The 21240-nt window shown below is 36.5% G+C and overlaps 1 protein-coding gene and 1 non-coding gene across 2 annotated transcripts in view; both read right to left on the bottom strand.

Moving 5' to 3' along the window:
- The window catches only part of LOC138707741 (MAM and LDL-receptor class A domain-containing protein 1-like), a 280376-nt gene that overhangs the window by 102171 nt on the left and 156965 nt on the right, over positions 1–21240 (bottom strand). Inside the window, exons 6-7 of the mRNA XM_069837606.1 lie at positions 12360–12564; positions 9310–9486 (exon numbers count right to left, since the gene is read on the bottom strand). Coding sequence (XP_069693707.1) covers positions 9310–9486; positions 12360–12564 — 382 coding nt within the window. The remainder of the gene's footprint in view (positions 1–9309; positions 9487–12359; positions 12565–21240) is intronic.
- TRNAK-UUU (transfer RNA lysine (anticodon UUU)) lies at positions 1904–1977 on the bottom strand. The gene has a single exon. It is a non-coding gene; the product is annotated as a tRNA-Lys (tRNA).

Genomic DNA, 21240 nt, shown 5'->3' on the forward strand with positions numbered 1-21240 from the left:
GAAGCAAAGCGCATTGGAGGACAATTTCCAATGTCTGGTAAAAGCCGCCCACATTCAAAGAAAATTGTACTTGATGATTTTGAAAAATGTGTCATCCACAGAGTTTTATGAGCAGAGATAAAGAAATTCTGACCCTAAGCAAGCTTATGAATGCTATTAAGGAAAAGATACATTCTAGAGACTGCTGAAATCCATAGGATATAAATTTAAGAAATCAAAAAACAAACGATATGTTTTAATGTAGCTGTCGGACATTGTTGCACGTCGTGCAGCATACCTGAGAATGATAAAACAAAACAAAAAGGGGCCAAAGAAGCTAATTGTTTATACAGGTGGAACATGGGTCAATACTCATTATACCGTATAAAAGTGTTGGCAGCATGATGAAGTACAAAGTATGCATGTAAACCAAAGTGTTGGGCATCGGACTATTGTTGTTCACGCTGGTGGTGAAATGGAATTCATCGAAGGGGCCGAGTTGATATATGACTCCAAATCTTAATCTGCAGATTATCATGATGAAATGAACGGCGAAAATTATAATAAATGGTTAAAGGAACGTCTCATACCAAATCTTCCATCTGAGTGCATTGTTGTGTTAGATAATGCAAAATCACCAAAAAAGATTAGATAAAATGCTGCCAATCTGTTAAACAAATCGGGGACGAATATTGGCATCGCGGCGCGTTAATGGAAGAGGATGTTGGCAGAATAGTAATACACATGATTAGTGAGAAAGAGTGTGATGAAGATGAGATGTATTATGATAGGCCAGGTAGGAGCACAGACGAAGGCAGTTCAACTGATAATGCAGATGGAATTGAGGCCTCTGCATCGGGCATACAGCTATTTCTGCAATAAGGTACTGTACGTGTATATACCGTATATATGTCATAAAAAGTAAATTCAATTATGGTATTGGTAATTGTATTTGATTATAACAGTTGTTGATGTTTTTATTGTCAGACTGTACCAATATTTCTCCAGCTGATTCGCCACGCATCGAGACTGAGAGGATCGCATTCACGACACATGAGCGCCCTCATCTGAAAACTGCAATGTTTCCTCAGACGGGTTATATAGTACATCTTCTTCCATTTTTACTATACCATCAGAATTACATTTGTCACTAGTATAATTTCGTGATAAATTTAAATAAAATACCACGGAATTAGCCGTGCCACGAAATTAGCCTAGTTTTGCCCTACCATAAGATGTAAACAATCATATTTACAATAATAGTCTTTATGAATTATACAGAGTGTTTCAGAAATTCTTTCACAAATTATGGGGGCATGTTTCTCTCACCAAAATAAGAAAAAGAGTTCATATAAACATATATCCGCAAATTCTTAGTTCTTTAGTTGTTAATAAAAGAACATAATGAAACATCTGTTAGATATTGTCAGCTTGGTAGCAGGTGCAACTTTAATCAATTCAGACACTCATAACTAATGTTCAAAATGTTCTCCTCTTGCTTCGACACACGCATGCACTCGTCGGATCATGGACTGTCGAACCCTTTCAAATACCCCACACGGTATCGAGTTGTATTGATAACATCATTCGATTATCTAACAAAACTAATATTATTATCGGTTACAAACTTAAGTTGTTTGATTGTACCTCGAAACGCGTTGAACGTAAACTTTCGTTGTTATGAGCTTCTGAATTGATTAAAGTTGTAACACTTACCACCAAGCTGACAATATCTAACAGATGTTACATTATGTTCTTTCATTAATAACTAAAAAACTAAGGAATTTCGGACATAGGTTTATATGAACTTTTTTTCTTGTTTTTGTGTGAGGAACATGTCCCCAGCGCTTGTAAAAATATTTCTGAAAAACCCTGTATTGATATTTGACATGACGAATTATGAATAATTTCAAGGGAAAAATTGTTCCGGGGCCGGGTATCGATCCCGGGACCTCTGGTTGAAAGTACCAGCGCTCTTACCAACTGAGCTACCCGGGAACTCCACCCGACACCGTCTCAACTTTTCCCTTTATATCCACACAACTCGCGTGGGCTGACGAAACGCCAGAGACCCACATCGAGTGCACACAATTCCAAGTCACACAGAGATTGTGTGCACTCGATGTGGGTCTCTGGCGTTTCGTCAGCCCACGCGAGTTGTGTGGATATAAAGGGAAAAGTTGAGACGGTGTCGGGTGGAGTTCCCGGGTAGCTCAGTTGGTAAGAGCGCTGGTACGTTCAACCAGAGGTCCCGGGATCGATACCCGGCCCCGGAACAATTTTTCCCTTGAAATTATTCAAATCTGCTTTACAGGGAGCTTTACCTGAAAGACTAGATTTGCGTAATATATACGTCACTGTGTACGTTAACAGAAAACCACAATTCCAAGTCACACAGAGATTGTGTGCACTCGATGTGGGTCTCTAGCGTTTCGTCAGCCCACGCGAGTTGTGTGGATATAAAGGGAAAAGTTGAGACGGTGTCGGGTGGAGTTCCCGGGTAGCTCAGTTGGTAAGAGCGCTGGTACGTTCAACCAGAGGTCCCGGGATCGATACCCGGCCCCGGAACAATTTTCCCATGAAATTATTCAAATCTGCTTTACAGGGAGCTTTACCTGAAAGACTAGACTTGCGTAATGACGAATTATATTACACTTCAAAGAAAAATGCTTTAGTCTAATAATTTGGCCACCTCTGTAAAAAGTTTGCACTACGAAATTACTAAATACTCGTCTGTCAGACGACGCCGAGTCAATCTTGTTAAAAATTCTGTCATTTTCAGCAATCATCACAGCAACATCCTTTTCATGTAGACTGATGAAGGCATACGTCTCGCGTAACGAAAAATACTCGTAGCTTAAATTAGAAATGCTGCCAACCTGAGTGGTCTGTCAGACGAATGATTAGTAATTTATGATTAAATCTGCTTTTCAAATCCAGCAGTTGGTACTGGCTTCATCTAAATATCTTGTTTTCGGATTTTCAGCACAGATTCGTTGCTTAATGCAAGGACAGAATTAATAATGCTGAGAACGGCGAGTGGAACTTTCTCAATCAACAAGGGAGTAAAGTTCATTATATGATACAGTCGTGGAAAGGGTTCGATGTCGAAAATTAGTTATGATGACAGTGAAACCTTGCCGGAGACGAAAATGAAGTCACGTAAATATTAGTGGGCAAGGACGGAAAGAGGGTAAGAAAACTTGAAAACTCCACCCTCGAAAAATCACAAGTGAGTGACATTCCCTTGGATTTAGAGCTTCACGCATATTTGAGTGCAGCCCGACGCACGGAGGAGTACTACTTCACTTCAGGACTTTTTCTACTGTAGGTGTTATTGAGCGTTGAACAATAATGTGAAAGAGAAATGACAGACAAAATACTGAAGTGTGCAATAATAACAGCGGATATTACACTCTCCCACCTTCGGCTTCTAAGGAATTGGAGTACTTATTAGCTATTCCGTGTACTTGCCCTGAGCACTTTAAAATTGTAAAAGACAATGTTGTTGCATCCATATTTGCCTATTCTGAAAACACTTTGTCACTAGACCAAGGAATAAAAATCACCAGTGTTCAATGAAAATACAGTATAAGTAAAGAATCACCAGAAAAGTCTCTAAAATTTATAATGTTAAATTATTGTTATTATTATTATTATTATTATTATTATTATTATTATCATTATTATTATTATTCCTACTATTATTATTATCATCACATTTTCGATGTTTGTTTCCCTCCTAGACAACAGCTGAAGTTCATACTTTCTTTCGAATTTTGTTCATGGTTTCTTTTTTGTTGCTGTTTCTTTCATTTTGAAATAAGAATTTATTTATTAAAATTTGTTAAGAGGATTTATAAACTATAATTACAATTACTATTTATACTATTTTGTAATAAAACATATTTTTAAAATGAACCCTATCATCAACATTATCGTGGTAATAGAGACTCAAAAATCTACAATTGAAATCAGTTAATTCGGTGTTTTATTGCAATGAAACACGTTTCAGACGTCTTCTGTTTCCCTCCTTACAGGAACAATTCCTCATCCAATTGTTTATAGATAGACATTTCCTTTTACTCTTCTCAAATCTGCATTTAATTTCTCTCCAAGAGTCGTTTTCTGCTTTTCCATTTCTCTGTCATATAATATAGTGGTAGAGGCAACAAAATTACACAGCGGCAGCTATCACGAGTTCTTAATTATAGAAAAATTCAAAACATCGAGGTGGTTCGAAACCAAAGATTACTGATATCTAGTGATTGTAGTATGCCACTAGTATAACGTATCATCCAATGATCCCTGGTTTAAAATATAATCAGAGACCATAAAGTACTGTTTATTCTGGTATTTGGAAAGTCACTAATTAACCATAGTGATATTAACTATTTGAGAAGCTTTGCTGAACATAATTTAAGAGATGCTGAAGTTTGGTTTACTGCAAATGGATTTTTGTTGAACACAGCTAAAACTGAACTTGACTTTTACTCTAAAGAAGACCGATCATGAACAAAGTCAGTTTAATATGTTAGGAATTATTGTTGATTCCAAGTTGACATGGGAAAGTCATATTGATCATATTTCTACTAAACTGTCAAGAACTTTGTTTCTCCTTGAGATATTAAAACCTGTTGTACCTGAAAAACTATATTCGTGAAGCTTATTTTGCTTACTTTCAAAGTACTTTTACCTATGGAATATTGTTATGGGGCAATAGTGCTTTTATTAATAGTGCTTCAAAAAAGGGCCGTAAGAATTATTAAAGAAAAGCAAAATCATGACTGTAATAAATTTATATATTCTAGAGTTAATTTTGTATGTTAAGGACAATCTTCCAACTTTAACATTAAGAAATGATATTCATTCCTATGACACAAGACAAGGAAATGATTTTAATATAATACTGTAACTTGTAGACTTGCTAAATCGCAAGAAATATGTTGTCAAATATCATTGAAGGTTGCAAATAAATTTCCAGCACATATTTTTAATTTAAGCAGAGCTGCTCTCAAATTTTACACCTCTAGTTGGTTAATTTTAAATCCTTTTTATAACCTTGACGAATTTTTTTATTGTACAATCTCTTTGCAATTGTTCCATTTCAACTGTCCTTGTCCATACATATTGCTTTTACACATGTAATTTAAACTATTAAACTATGTCACCAAGAAATAATAAAAACACTAGAATTTATGTGTCTAAAATAAACTTTTTTGTCATAAATTATGCATGCAAAATCACCATGCCTAGTGACAAAATCACTAAATTAGCAACTACGATTGCGGCCCTTCGCAAACGTCTTTATAAAACAAATAGCATCGCTTTGTAAATGAGTGTGTATCTTTCGCAAACAAGTTGTGTTTCTTATTACATTTTTCGAACATGATTTCCTCGCTTAAAAGATTTTGTAACGATCTTCAGTCTTATACTTGTTACTATTCCTGTCATTTTCTATCTAATTTCTCTTAAATATATGTGTAGAAAATAAATACCAAGTTTGAACACACTCGAAAGGAGATATGGGACTGTAAATGTTACATATGCCTGACATGATTGCTCCTCCCTTTACGCCTAGGTTTCTGCAAATGCAATCTAATTCTCTTGCACTATATTCTGCACATTTTTAGATTACTGTAATGAAAACACAGAAGTTCTACAATGCATTCTGGCAGCAATCAGAATAAGACGAGATATATGCCCCTGTCGGGAACACGAGCCAATTTTAGCGTCTTGTATGCGCATAATATTATTTCAGCTTAACGCCCATTTAAATTGCATCGCATTGCGTGACCGAGCGGCTTACCCTTAATTATGGAAGCATACAGTCTGCTTCACCAATCTTCTTCTGTGACGACGGAATAATGCAATGTAAATTTGACATGCGCGTTCGACGCACGTCAACTCATTCTCTCAGCAATATATTGCTTTCCCGTTTTGAGTAACCTGTAAGCCACAATTTTCTTAATAGATAGCATAAATGGGCCAAGTTTCTATGTGCCTCCACATAGTAGGCGAGAAGCACCCTATTTCGCACTGCAGCGCTTCGAAAATAGCGACATGTATGTCGGGAGATATTATTAGTAGCCCTGTAAAGTCTTGGTTTTTCTGAACCCACGCATGCAACGTGCAAGGTGCGAGGCCCTTCCTCGCACAAATCTGGACTACACGAGAGATAGTGGTTTCTGTAACTACGAGAAGCGAGGTCTGCTCATCTCGCAGCCATAGAAACCACTCACTTTCTCTCGTGTAGTCCAGATTTGTGCGAGGCAGGCCTCGCACCTCACACGTTGCATGCGTCGGTTCAGAAAAAACAGAACTTTAGTGTACTGCAATGTTCGAGCGTGAGAAAGGCAACCAAGGCATTATAAATTTCATCTTATTTGATATGAAAAACTAATCACAATATCTGTGTTAAAATCCTTAAGCGGTTAAAACCTGAAGGGGCGGGAGTGGAGAACAGCGATTATTTTTATAACAAGGTGGAACAAACACGACAGGCCTTCTCATGCAGAGCGAACATCGGCGAATATAGAACTTCGTCATACTTGACAAATGTGAACCGAACATAGCGCCTGTAATGCACGACGCTATTGCCAATATCATTAATAGCGAGAATGTATACTTTCCAATAGTTGAAGCCCCAGTCGTTTAACATACGAGAATTTCTGTAGTTCTAACAGGAAAATTATTAATTGTTAATCTCAATGATAAAATGATAAACAGATATTGTTCAGATATTCGTTTATAAACACTATCCAGCATAGTTAATTATGAGAACGATATAGAAAAATCCAGATACAGCGACAGAAATGCTGAAAAATACTCGTAATTTTCACCTTAGTTAAATATAAATGTCATAAAGAGCAGCACCGAAATCGATTGGATCAATGAATCGTTACGGATTCATCTTCAATACAGGTAAAAAGTTTAATAATAATAATAATAATAATAATAATAATAATAATAATAATAATAATAGTAATATAAATTTCAATTTCACTGTGATATATGATAATGCTATATGTAAAAAAATTCTAGTGCAGCCCTACCACATTAAAATCTCACAAGCTGCAAGTGGTGAGTATAATAACAAGTGTTGCCAACTTCAAGAAAATTTGTCACCAAAACGGCTGAATTTTTAATTAAATTATAGAATAAACACAACCATCTTCTCCATAGTGTCATCAGAGTCCAATTTGGTGAAACTGTTGGAACTTTTGGAACTGTCTTGCAGTGGTGCTGATTTTATTTGGAATTGTTTGTAGAAAATTCGTAATCAAAATTCCGAACATTTCTCATGTCTTCTAAGACTTGACTTAATTCCCAGGATGGCATTAACCATGTCAGTTTTCAAACTGTTGCGATGTCAAATTTTTAGCAAAGTTCGGTGTGATACATGATCTTTTAAGTTGTGCGTTGAACTAAAGCAAAAGTAGTAATTTCTGAGCAAATGTGATAATTCTCTAAAAGGGACTGTTTCCACTAGCACATCTATATTCTTTCACTTCGAGTCAAAATTCAGCCGAGGTATTTTTCCCCACTAAATCGGAGTCAATTTTATCAATTTTAAGTCAATGTAACTTCCTCATCCTTAAATTCAATTTCGGGTCAGTGCAATTATGAATTTCTTCAAAACTCTTAAAATATTATTAGTGACAAGAAATTATACAATTTTTTAGAATTCTTTTTGCAGTAAAAGTTGTTACAATATTCAGGCACTAGACTTAATAAAAAATAGTAAGCTTACTGTCAAAATTTCACGACAGGATCCCTGCGAGGGGAGTATGGTTCTTCCAGGGTAAGAGGAGAGAGTAAGCCAGCAACTCAGCGTTCTTGAAGGAGCAGGTGGATGGGATTGGTGCCATTGGCCGGCTGGTACAAACAAGGCTCAGTCATTGGCCGGCCGGTTCCATGTCGGGGATAGGTTATAAGATTGGGGGAAAAACTCACATTCCTTGCTCGGATCTTCTCGTGAAATGCGGAAGTATAACAATTTAAACTTTTAACTTCAGCTAATAAAAATACTAACACAATTTAACACTTAAATCAGAACATATCAACACAGAAAATTGTACTCTACATTAAAAGTTGAATGACTTTAAGAATACAAATATATTAAAATAATTTTCACCCCATTTGAAATGGAATTCATTATGACTCCAGTGTGCTTTCCTCTCTACCTCTTCCACTGAATTCGAAGGAAGGAGTTGGCAGAAATTGCAGCTCACCAACAAAAAAGTAGCAGACTATTTGGCTAAAAATATTACGTAAGACCTCAAAAAAGACGGATATTGCCCAATTTTTTTAATCAAACAGCTAAAAACCTCCTACAGGCTAGATGAAATTTCTGTCTTTAAAAAAGCTAGATATAGCCGGAAAACGGCTAATTGGTAACACTCATAATTAGCACAATAGTTCCAGCAAACAATAACATGGGATATGGCTAGGTTCAAGAATGTAATCATTTTCAAGCATTGAACTTCATAACTCGAAGGACGTTAACTCTACAACAGTCCGGAAAGCATACAAATTGAAAAGGGAATCCTCAAGAGGGAGAAGAAAGTACTGCTCTCAAAAGAAAAATGTGGGGACTGTTTTAGAATTGTAGTTACATTGATACTTCACGTAGTGCTGCTCTCTTTTCCAGATCAGTGTAATCTTCAAAGAAAATCATAATTACCATTCATCGATAGGATAATGGCAATGAGAGTGGAAACCAAAGTACTCTGTGTAACCTGACTCACAACTTCGTTCCCCATGAACGTCACAGAAACTCTCTTTTTATTTAGAAGTAGTCTGTTTGCTATGCTGTGACTGGCACAGCGAGAATGAAATGACGAATTAATATAGCAAAAATATTCCAAGTAAAATATTACATAATCGCTTTGCAAGAAGATGCATTAAGGATTGTGGTGAAGTCTATACTTAGGCCTATAGCTCTGTGCCCCTGCTGTGAAGTTCTAATTTTTTGCCGTATCTTTTTAACCAAATTGGTGGTACTGTTTGGTCATTTATTACTAAAACTAGTTGGAATATTTACTTTTAATCGCCTGCATAAGACGTCTAGTGAACACACAGCTCAGACTTGGCTCTATGCGACATTTCCGCTGGCCAATAAAGAGAGAGGAACTTTGAAAACAACGTTAATTTTGAGACAGAATCTGTACTAAATGTTTCTGAACCGATTCAAATAGAAAATTAAATTATGGTTGTGTCACATAATTTTTAAGAACTGATAGGAGGGGATATATGTGTGAACTGACTGGATACAAATACATTGGATCTCGCAACAATGAAAATAACAGTGCGAATAATTTTACTCACCAGAGCCCAGTCGAAGTCATCGCCCTGCTCATTGCCCCAGTCGCAGAATCCCGCGGCAAATGTGCAGAAACCTCTGCAGTAGCTACCCGGGTTCTGCTGCATCTTATCCAAGGCGATAAAACCGCGATACAGGCGGGCGGGATCGCTCACATCCACAGGAATGCCCTCGAACACCAGCTGTGACACAAGCAACACCTTCAGGAATTTCGATATCGCAACCTTGTCTTCTATCTAAATCTTAAAAACTCAGAGCATCTCCTCGACATATTTCGCACTTACTAGACTTTAAAAATACTTTTTTCATGCACTTTTTGTCATCGGGTGCATCTGCATTCTTCTCTTCAATGCTCCTTTAACCGACGGCGAGATACGTTACACACTATCAGTTAAAATGTATACCCTTTGACATGCAAATTGGTCGCTGTTCTGAGACTAAGTCCCACCTCGGAATAGCTTGGGGGTCATCGCGTGCATTTTACAAAGAGCTGCCGTGGCGAAAATGTGATCGTGCGCCGAGCCACTGTGTAACCTGCAACGTTCATAGCACCTATGGAGGAAGGCGGACACCCGAAGGGGAAGTGAAGCAACTGTCTGACTTATTATCGGATTTTCATTTTCCTTACGTCAAGCACTTAAATATAATTTTATACAGTATAAGGTTACAAACTAATGTTTAGTACGTATGACGAAGAAAGAAATGAACAAGAAAACATAGGACACATTATCACAACCTAAAATTAACTGTCTTCAGAATGTCTCTGCGACAGAGTTTCAAAATCAGGAATTATGTCACTTCCTGCCAGTCGTAGTTGATCACAAGGTATTTGTCTGTCAGTCGTGATCTAAATTTGATTTTTACTATTTTCATTGTTGAAAATAAGTTTTCCAAAACGCAAGTTGTAGCGAAAACGGCTTTAACAGAGAAAGCGAAAGAACGAAGCTTAGAATATTTATTTTTTGGCAAAGTTTTTAAAAGTTCAACATCTGTCAAGTCCTTACATCTAGCTTTCATTTAACATCACTTTGTAAATCTGTAAGTTAAATTGTAGATCTAACAGCATTATTCGTACATCTGCTGAAAAAGGATCGACGTACTGAGATGATTGATGATGATGATTATGATGATGATGACAACGCTTAACCTTTTGTTTCATGAATAAGATGTAGCATAATGCCGTTTTATGTCATACAACAGTTTTCCTCATAATACTTGTGAAAAAATCATACATTTAATATTCTCATCATATTGGAAGCAAAAAATTCGTCCTCCCATCCTTCTTGAAACTTTTGTTTTTGTAGATGTAAATGGTTTCGAGAGAGACATTGCGACGATACGTCACTCGCAGGTCAGCGATAAATACAAATGGAACGGTGTTTGACTCCAGTGAGTGAGAGGGTAGGGGTTTGGGGGAAGTAGGAAGCAAGAGAAATGCTTCATTGCGAGCCACAATGTGCTCGCGAGTCACGTTTTCGCCACGGCTGACATAGAGAGATTCGAAACTTGGGGGTTTGTAACGAGAAGAAAGAGCTCTATCGCTAAACCACTCATTAGTTTACTTTCCGATTTAGTACTTCACTTGCTCATTCATCATTTACATTATCCATTGACTAATTCAGTTAGCCAATGACTAGTTCACTTACCCATTCACTACTTCACTCGCCCATTCACTTTCTTAATTTCCCAATCATCATTTCACTTGCCCATTCGCCACTTCTCTCGCTCACCCACTACTTCACTCTTCCACACGCTACTTCACTTCCTACTTCATTAGCCCATCCAATACTTAACTTACTCATTCGCTACTTCACTCACCCATTTGATACTTTACTTGTCCATCCGTTACTCTAATCGGTCATCCGCTATTCACTTGTACAACTGCCAACTCACTTGCCCATCCACTAATTCACTAGCCCATCGCTACTTCAATAGCCCATTCGGTACTTTACTTATCCATCCGCTACTTCACTCGCCCTAAATACTTCACTTGCCCATCTGCTAACTCAATTGATAATCCACAACTTCACTTGCCGACTTACTACTTCACTGCCCACTCACTAGTTCACTTATCCATTTACTACTTCAGTTGTTCATTCACTAGTTATATTATCCATTGCAACAGTGGACCAATATATTCTTTCCATCATTTCACTATTTTATTTACTAATTTATTTGCTCCATCTATTAACACTCTAATGATGAAACAACTTTTCAGCAGTCACACACAATCACTGCTTGCAGACTGTAGCACTGCTTGAGTAGAATTTGAAGTCGAGTGTCGGATAGAATTCGGACGTGTTCAGGAAGGTGCTTATCCGATCGGGTATGGACCCGGCTGTGCCGTCGCCTTACCCGATTAAATCCATCCGATGCAGACCTCTGGTCTATAGCTATGTGCCCACTCCTATACCGCATATTATTGTAAGTCGCTAGGAAAGCAGGAGTTTGAACAGAAGAAAAATAGAAAAAAGGGGAAGAAAGAAGAAAAGAAAGGGAAACAATGAAATAAAAGAAAGAAGAAGTAAAGGAAGAAAGAATTTCTTAACATAGGTATAGTTATCCCACATTACCAATCGCTGTGTAATATTCTTTCTCTCTGTGCAATTTTAGGCTACAATTATAATCACGAATACACGAGAGTAAAACTTGTGTCGTCCTGGGTGACCTTCGTTGAGACTACAAGTTCAGCTAAAGCCTTGGTTTTTCTGAACCGACACATGCGAGGCCTGCCTCGCATAAAATCCGGACTAGACGAGAGATAGTGAGTGGCTTCTATTGCTATAGAAACCACTCACTATCTCTTGTGTAGTCCGGAGGCGGGCCTCCCACCTCTCACCTCGCATGCATCGGTTCAGAAAAACCATGGCTCAAAACGCACACTACGTAATCGCTTACCGATTTCAATGTTATCGCTTTGCGGCACGGAGACAATTCGCTCACCCATTAATATGATGGGGACTACAATCAAACTTCAGGTCGGCCATAAGAAAGTACCGAAAACTGAAGTCACAACATCTGAAAAATCACCGTGAGGTACAGAGGGGAAACGTGCCTTGTGCGGTGCCTCACTCGTGTACAGAAACTGCATCTCGTCCCAGGCGCCGTGAGTGTGGTACTCCGCCTGCCACACGACGCGTCCGTCCGTCACGTTACTAGATGCAGGGTCGGGCCGGGGCCATAGGGAGGACTGCTCCTCCGGAGGATCCGTCTGGAGCACCACTCTCAACTCGGCTGGGCTCAATCCATCCATCATGTACCTGAAGGGTAATTGCTTTTTTAATTTAACACAATTCTCACCGCAATCTCCGTTTACAATACCAGAAAAATCTTAACGTATACAGTCTTTACTCTTTCGAATTCTGCACACTTCAACACCAAATTACCTTTCGTCTCGTTTCTCTTATCTATACTCTAACCACGACGTAAATACCAGATCACTTATCTGTGGCACGCTAAGTATACTTCTTCATAGAACATCTTGTTATTCATCATCTTTTACAATATCCACCTCGCGTCAATGGAATTCCTTGTCACAAAGTATTAGGGGCTGCAAGACAATAAACACCTTTAAGAAGAGCTTAAAAGATAACCTTATTAGCATTTCACTCCAATCATACTGATTTAAACTATCACTGACTACATTGTTACTTTTTTCTTTAGACATCATCCTGATTGTGCTGTATTTTAATTGTCTCGTAATAATCTCTTTCTATTATCTAATATTATTTGAAATATATTAACATTCTATGTATTTTAGTTTAATTCTGCTACACAGTTTTTTTTTTTACCTTGGGGATTTAGTGAAGTGAATTTTTAATGGCAGGCAGAGTAACTATCTCGTGCCCCCATGTTTTAGATTGCTACCAGTGCACTTCATTAGAACCAGGTACCCAGCTTCGAAGCCGTTAGCCCTGTGAACTTACAATATATTTATGTTCCCCTATTATCATAATTCAGGGTTTGTATCTAAGAAATTAGCAAGTTCTTTGTGATAGTAGAAGAGAAAGAGTGGGGGAAGGGAAGTGGTCCGTGGCCCATTTCTTTTAGGGTGCTACACAGTTTATTTCAGTGTTTAATTAATAGTTCATAGTATTTTGTTGTTTAATTTGTAAATAACTTTTGTATACATGTAACTCTCATCTAAATCAAATTGTTGGATTCTTTGTAAGTTCATGCATATGTATATACACTTTTTGCTGGTTGAGTGGAAGAGAAGGCCTTACGGCCTTAACTCTGCCAGCTAAAATAAATCATTATTATTATTATTATTATTATTATTATTATTATTATTATTATTATTATATGGTGAATTCGTACATAATAATAATAATAATAATAATAATAATAATAAACTTATACTTGCAGAGTTAAGACCATAGAGCCTTCCCTTACACACTATCAGGTGACAAAGTATACACGGAGTGAAAATTTAACAAAAAGGTGAAGAACAGGATGCTAACATATTACAAAAAATAATAGCATAACAAACTCGATACTAAACAATATGAAAATAATACCATAATAGAAAAAAGAAAGTAAAATACAGATCTAAAGATTGGGATATAATAAAGCAACTGAGTTAGTACAAATAGTTAATAGGGAAAGCGTAAGGAAGAATACAACAAATGGAATGTAATACAATAAGAAAAATACGAAATTTAAATAGAATCAACAATAAAAAGGGTACGATAATAAATTCATCTGGCGATCAATAGAACAAAAAGAAAAGAGGAAATGGAATAAAAATTAACATTTTTTTTACAAACCTATCGCAGAGAAAAGGGCTTATACGTGAAAGGAATCTGAACTGAAAAAGTGCAACATTAGTTTATTTTAGAAACTACATAATGTCCAACAGTCTCTGACATGTTGTGGTACAGAGTTCCAGAGATAAGCTGCAGAGACGGTGAAAGATGAAGAGTAGGAGGATGTTCTGTGTTTAGGAATGGAGAGCGTGATATGGTGTTGTGAACTAGTATATATTTCGTGATATCAGGAAAAGTCTTAAAAACGAGAAGCTAAGTAGTTAGGGTTAGATTTCTGAAGAATCTTGAAGAGTAACGTGAGAGAGTGAATAGTTCTTCGCTCTTTGAGACGGATACTTCATACAGAATTTTCCATTAATTATAGGTACAAACAGCAGGAGTGACTAGAGTAAAATGAAACTTTGCAAAAAGTCTTAATAAACATAGGTGTGGAAACCAGCAGTTTCCGAAATATATAGGGTTTATTATGTCTTATCAGTATAGGTGCTCTGGGGTAACATAACATCCTATATCCAGAAGCTTTTAACATCTGTTCAATATGACCACTTTTCATGAGAAGACAGACGTCAGCACGTTACTTTATCGACAATCGTACACATTAAAATATCCTTTATGTATGCTATTTCTAATGCGTTGACAACTACTGAAAATGTGTTCCCGAAATTCGTGGACGTAATCAACAGGGCTGTAATACACAATACACTTCAAATATTCCGAAAAAAAATTCAGAGGTTTCAAGTCGGGTGACCTGGGAGGCCATGGCGTTGGTAAGCCACGGCCGATACACCTGTTGTGAAAGTTTGTGCGTAAGAACTCTCGAATGTTAAAATGAAAGTGAAGCGGCGCTACATCATACATATATCGTAGCAGCTGCCTTTCCAAAAAATGCAAATCATCCAAACGTTTGTGTAGCTCATATTGTAAAAATATGGACGTACCCACGACCATTAATTTTGTCAGGTAAAAAATGACGTTGCAAACGTACGAGATGTATTCATTTGGTGACTAATGTAGATGCCATCATATCTTGGAAAAGATTGTTTCCGAACCTCTGTCCATTATGACCTTTTATCTTGTTTCATTGTCCTCTAGTCACCTAAGCTATTTGTACCTATACTTATTAAACATCCTGTATAATTATTGTGTATGTAAATTTATTTTATTTCCGCTGATTTAAATGTTCACTACAATGAATTTAGATCAACGAAGGAAGATCGCTCCATCGATGAAAGTCTTCCAGTAACCCACAGTGGTAGGCAGAAGATATGAAGCACATTTCAACTGTAACACTCCTTCAAGTTTGACATTTTACCGCATTTACAATGTGTTTGTCAGGATTGGCCGTGCTACTAAAGGAACAGTAATAGGCCATGCACAGACGGTCCATTTGGAACATTGTAATTATTATAAGAAATGTTCTTGCGCAGCCCCATGAAAACAATCAGATTGCACAGCACAGAATGTGGTACTCCACAAGCAACTGTGTGAGGAATCTTAAGTAAGGATTTGGGTATGAGGCAGGTGTTATAGAAGTTATCTTTAGAAAGCAAAATCTTGAAGGAAGATTACGATTGAAATGGGTTTCACATCTGCATACCACTGTGAGTGGCGGGAGACTTCCATCCATGTAGCTACTTCCTTCATTGTTCAAAATTCAATCTCTGTCATATCAATTAGCTGAAACAAAATATACATAAAAAATATATAATACTACAAATTTCCCATATATGTGTTAATATTTTTAAGCACCCTGTATATTAAACTATACTATGTTATTTATAAAGAAGGAAACTTCCCGCCGTTGAGTTCAAACGTTAGCCTGAACCTTGCCAGTCAGTAATAGGAGGGGTTTTGGTGTGCTATTTACTACAGTATACCTTCTTGACAAGAAGTTCCTACAACATGTTAACGTTCTTTCTTATCCTCTCTCAATCTAAGCCTGCTTATAACCTAGGTAAGTTAAGTTTTTAAACTCGTCGTTTACAATATTGCAGTACTTTTCATTCAAGATTATGAATATTTTGATTGGTATACTGGTATTGATGTGTATAGTAACTACTATCTATTTAATAGGTGGTAGAGTACATTACGTACTCTGATACCAAGGAAGTCGTGTGTGATGTTCATATATATTTCCAGAGATAATATAACAATGCAAGGGATGGATGACAATCATGTGTCTTTGATAATGTTTTGGAGGGAATATTTAAAGCGGCGCATCTAAGATTCCGGTATATAGTTATATGAAAGAAAATGATTATGGAGAAAAGCTTAAAATGCCTTCGGCAAAAACATATTCGTAACACTCCTATTAAAACACTGGACAAATTTAACCAGGAAGCTTTAAAAGAGAGAGTACTTTTCTATATAAGGAATATTTCATACCCTGTTTAGACGATATTTAGCCGGAAAATTGCCAAAAACAAAACACTACAAATTAAAATTATCTAATGTTTCTAATTGCGGAAAGTACTAAACGCCATTGGATACCAGTACAGCAGAAACGAGGCCAATAAAAATATATTTAATGTAACGTGGCGACATTGTTGCCAGTCGCAACGGATTTTTAACAACAGTGAAAAGAATGTGGGAATAAAAGTGTTCTATAATTGTTTTATTAAATTATATTTAGTGTAATTCTCTACTTTGCTTTTATATATTTCTTTAGTTGAATTTCTTTTTGTCAACTTAGTTCTGAAACGTCCATTAAAGTAGCCCATCGTCGAAGTGGAGGAGGTCAGACCGTTTGAAATTTCAGGAGGAAGCTTCCCTCCGTATGAAAAATAGGGTACAGAGTCAACAGTTGCTCTGTTTCCAGTTAGACGTATAACAATGCATCGGGACAGGGTTAAAGATTAACTTTTGGTGAAAGTTGGGGCATAAGGCATCAGTAAACACTTGTATACAGTCCGTCACAATTCCCACTTCATAAAATGGACGATATTCCCGAGATATGAGAACAGCTTTGTAGCCAATATTATTATTATTATCATTATCATTATCATTATTATTATTATTAGTATTATTATTATTATTATGTATTTATTTCATTTCTGAACTACTCATATATGGAACTGCATTTTCGTTACCTCCACACGTTATTGTCTCTCGAAACCTAGAAAGTTAGCCTTCTCTTTTGAATGCGATATGCTTTGCTTCTCAACCAAAAAGTAACTTTCTTTAAATTCCAAATATCGCGAAATCAAAAGTCACGTACAATAAATCTAATCGCTTCTTCAGTAGAAGCTCTACTTCTTGTGGCAACAATATTTTCGATATGAAAATATCTGAAAAAGTACAATGTAGTGTTAGGAAACTGAGCTGTTTTGATCTAACTAATTTGGCGCACCACTGAAAATTTTAGGTAATACTGAAGGATAACCTCTGATTGAGGTTCTGGGTCATATATACATACAGTAGCGCTCAAAAGTATTTTATAATTGGGGTTTTATGTTGTTGGTACTGTTTGCACGCAGTTACAACAACGCAAAGCACACGGTTTTGTCATTCTATGAGTAGCGTCACGTTGCTGTGGTTACGTATCTAGGAAGCAGGCAAGTTCATAGAATAACAATATAAATATATATTCCATTAGCTCATAAGTATTTTGTGGTTTGATTTGGTAGCATGGTATACATTAAAAGGTATTGGTGTTTAGGTATTTAGATTGTGTTTGTTTATTTGTAGACTATTGCAAGCACGCCAAAAAAAAATATATTCTGTGGATGTGAGACAAGCTGTTTTAAACGTTTTGAAGAACGTAAAATCGCTGTTTAGCGTTGCTAAAGATTTTGGTATATCACAAATCTCATAATTAGTGTGAGAAGTCGACGGCAAAAACGAGAAGGGTCAGTATACAATAAGCCAAGGTCTTGTCGTCCTCGAAAAACAACTGTGAGGAGGACAGAATGATTTGCAAGCAGTCGGTTGCTGATCCACGAAAATCGGCTCGGAAAATTAGGGTTGATCTAGAGGAGCACCATGGACTGAACCTACATGTCTCTACTGTGAAACGTCGCCTAGTAGCTGGTGATTTAAATGGTAGACGATCATCACAAAAACCACCCATAAATCCAAAAGATGGGAAGATCAGGTTATAGTTTGGAAAAAGTATTAAACATGGAACATTACAGACTGGTATAAGGTATTATGGAGTGATGAGAGTAAATTTAATTCATTTTCTTTGGATGGTGTGCAGTATGTACAGTTTCCCTGGAAAAGGATGAGACGATTGAATATTCCTAAGTCTCAGATGTAAGACACTGCGCATGATCGGAGACCAGAGCACTGATACACAAGATAACGAATATTGAGTTACTTAAATTCAGGCTATTTGGTTTGTTACTAGCATCGTTCCGAAATTCACATCAAAAACAGCAAAAACATATGATAATATTACGTAAATAAAATATAAATATATACATAAATCGTGTAGTTAAATTGACAATGGACCTTCATGACTAGATCGACACACCGCACAGAAAGGAACGCTTTCATGTCGTTTCAATAGTTCAGACGGTAAGAATTCTGCGTGTTTTGTAGAAGAGTGCGAGTTCGATTCTTAATCTACACAACGATTTTTTTTGTCTAAATAACGTTGAAATAGCTAAGTAACGTTGAAATAGAGTTTTACAAAGTCCTGAGATTAAGTGTTAATGATCGCAAACAATACAAAATTACAAGTTATAATATTATAAACGTTAATCTAATGAATGCATTTATACACACATATACAATGTAAATGCATATATATTAAAAACTAAAAATTAAAATGGAATTAAAAAAATATATGTAATAATAGACAAACTTTTACTTAGGTTTAGAGTCCTTAGGCTAAGTTATTTGTTGAGTAATTATTACAATATTTTATTAATAGCTTTCCCATATGTTTAAGAAATGCACTCGCACAAAACAATTTTTGTTAAAAGTGTGGCTTTGGATTATTTCATTCTCACCCCTTCAGTTAATTTTAATTATTTTATCTACGTGTTTGCAATAGTGTTTATTTTAATGTGCATTCAATTTTATTCATGATATGATTGAATGAAAAAGCACTGTTGCAGTTATTGACTAATTACATATATTAATACTAATTATTAAATGCATCTGTTAAGTAACCAATTGCAGTATATTTTGCAAAATCTTGAATGTTTAAGTTGTCAATAATATTTCTGTACTATATACTATAATACGTTAAAAGAATTTGCAATAGATTTGGGATCCTCTAGTTTATAATCATTGGTCTTAATGAAAACATATTTTCTTTCTTAGGATATCTACAAGTTCAAATTTAATAATATTCCGAATAGGTTTAATTGTATTATCTGAATTTTGTACGTTTCTATTCAAATATATTCTATTTCCCACTTTCATAATTTTTGATAAATTACACTGTACTTCTTGCAGTATTTAAGAACATGAGGATCATTACATTGCAACACATTACATATAGATTATTCTTTTTAATACATGAGATTTTGAAGTCCCTGCGTTATCTATATGTTTTTACTTTTGAATTTTTTCACAACACTGAGTGGAGACCATCCACTGAAGTGATTAAGAAATTAAGTGAAAAATTCAATACATTTACTCTTAATATCAGTAGTACCAGTATCATATATGTTTTTCCAAGATTCATTTTGTAGACATAAATGTGAATAATCACTAGATACAGCATTTACGATCCTTTCTTAGTTTTTAAATTAATATTTTGAAATTGTTCAGTAACATTGGAAACACTTAGGATTTGTTTATCATGTTCAGACAAACCATTGATTGTAGGTTCTGTCGAATAGGAATTCAGTCTAATTCTGTGTACAAAACATTTATCAATGGCTGTGCTACTTCAGCTTGTATGCTGTGGGAAAATGACTCTGCGACTAAGGTTTCCAGTTTCAAGGAGTGAATTTAATTTACTTTTACGGAAAAGTTCCGAGAGATAATCTATGTTTATGTCACTACAGATCACAAATTCCATATGAGATTTCTAAAGTCTTTTCTTTGCAAATTCAATGTTGGCTATAAATATTAATAAATAATGTAAGAAATATGAATGATTGTAGTTAGAAGTCTGATTTACATTATAAAAAGCAAGAAGTTACATTCCTCCGCAAGATTCGAACTTTCGATGATGGTTTTGTCGTCCAACGCACAACCACGGACGTATTCAATGCTTATGTTAATAACCTACAATTTAGCTGTAACAATGTGGTGTCATAACTTGGGGTTTGTTTACTTAATGTAATTAGATTTAATTTTTTTAGTTTCGCAACAATTGGACTTCCTGTTATTCCCTCTTATTTAGATATTTAATTTAGGGTTGATTTATTAACTCTTAGGCCTACTATGCAAGATGCCTGTTATTTCAATAATTCTGTATCACGTTAAATAGTCATTGTCTACACTAAAGTATTATCGTCATCCCTCCTTTCTCATCGTAATGGCGAACCGACGTGAAATGAGACAGCGAGTTATAGCTCTAGTTGAGGCTGGATATGGGGCTAGATCTGCTGGCCGTTTGGTCGGTGTTCCTGGAAGTACAGCCGCGAGGTGGGTTCATCGTTACTAAAATTTAGGGGAGGTCGAAAATCGCCCTATTCCTGGGCGTTCGCGGATTTCTTCATTGGAAGAGGATGCTCTCTTATTCGAGACAGTTCGACAGGACCCCTTTCTGACTGCTAACGAAATAAGAGCAGCATCTAACTTTCCCGGCTCTTCACAGACTGTGATCAGCAGGTTGAGGAACCGCGGTATTAGGAGCCGGAGGGCGCAAATGGAAATATTGGGAGAAGCACAAGCTGTTGGCCATCTTGTCTTCGCTACCAATCGAGTGGATTTCGATTGGAGAAATGTAATTTTCTCCGACGAAACAACCATCTCGAGTGATTACGAAGGTCCTGTCCGTGTCTATCGTGAGGATGGTCTCTGACATGACCAGCGTTATGTGCACCGACGTGAAAGATCGGGGCGCTTTAGCATATCGTGTTGGGGGTGGATGTCTTACGATGGACCTGGCGTTACAGAACGCATCGATGGCCGGTTTAATGCGGGAACTTACGAGCACATTCTGGAAAATATATTCCTTCCCTCCTCCCGAGAACGTTTTTCCGAAGGAACATTGCTGTTCCAGCAGGATAACCATACCGTGCACTATGCTGCAAGCATTCA

This window comes from Periplaneta americana, chromosome 10, assembly GCF_040183065.1.
Source record: "Periplaneta americana isolate PAMFEO1 chromosome 10, P.americana_PAMFEO1_priV1, whole genome shotgun sequence".
Classification (NCBI taxonomy): Eukaryota; Metazoa; Arthropoda; class Insecta; order Blattodea; family Blattidae; genus Periplaneta; species Periplaneta americana.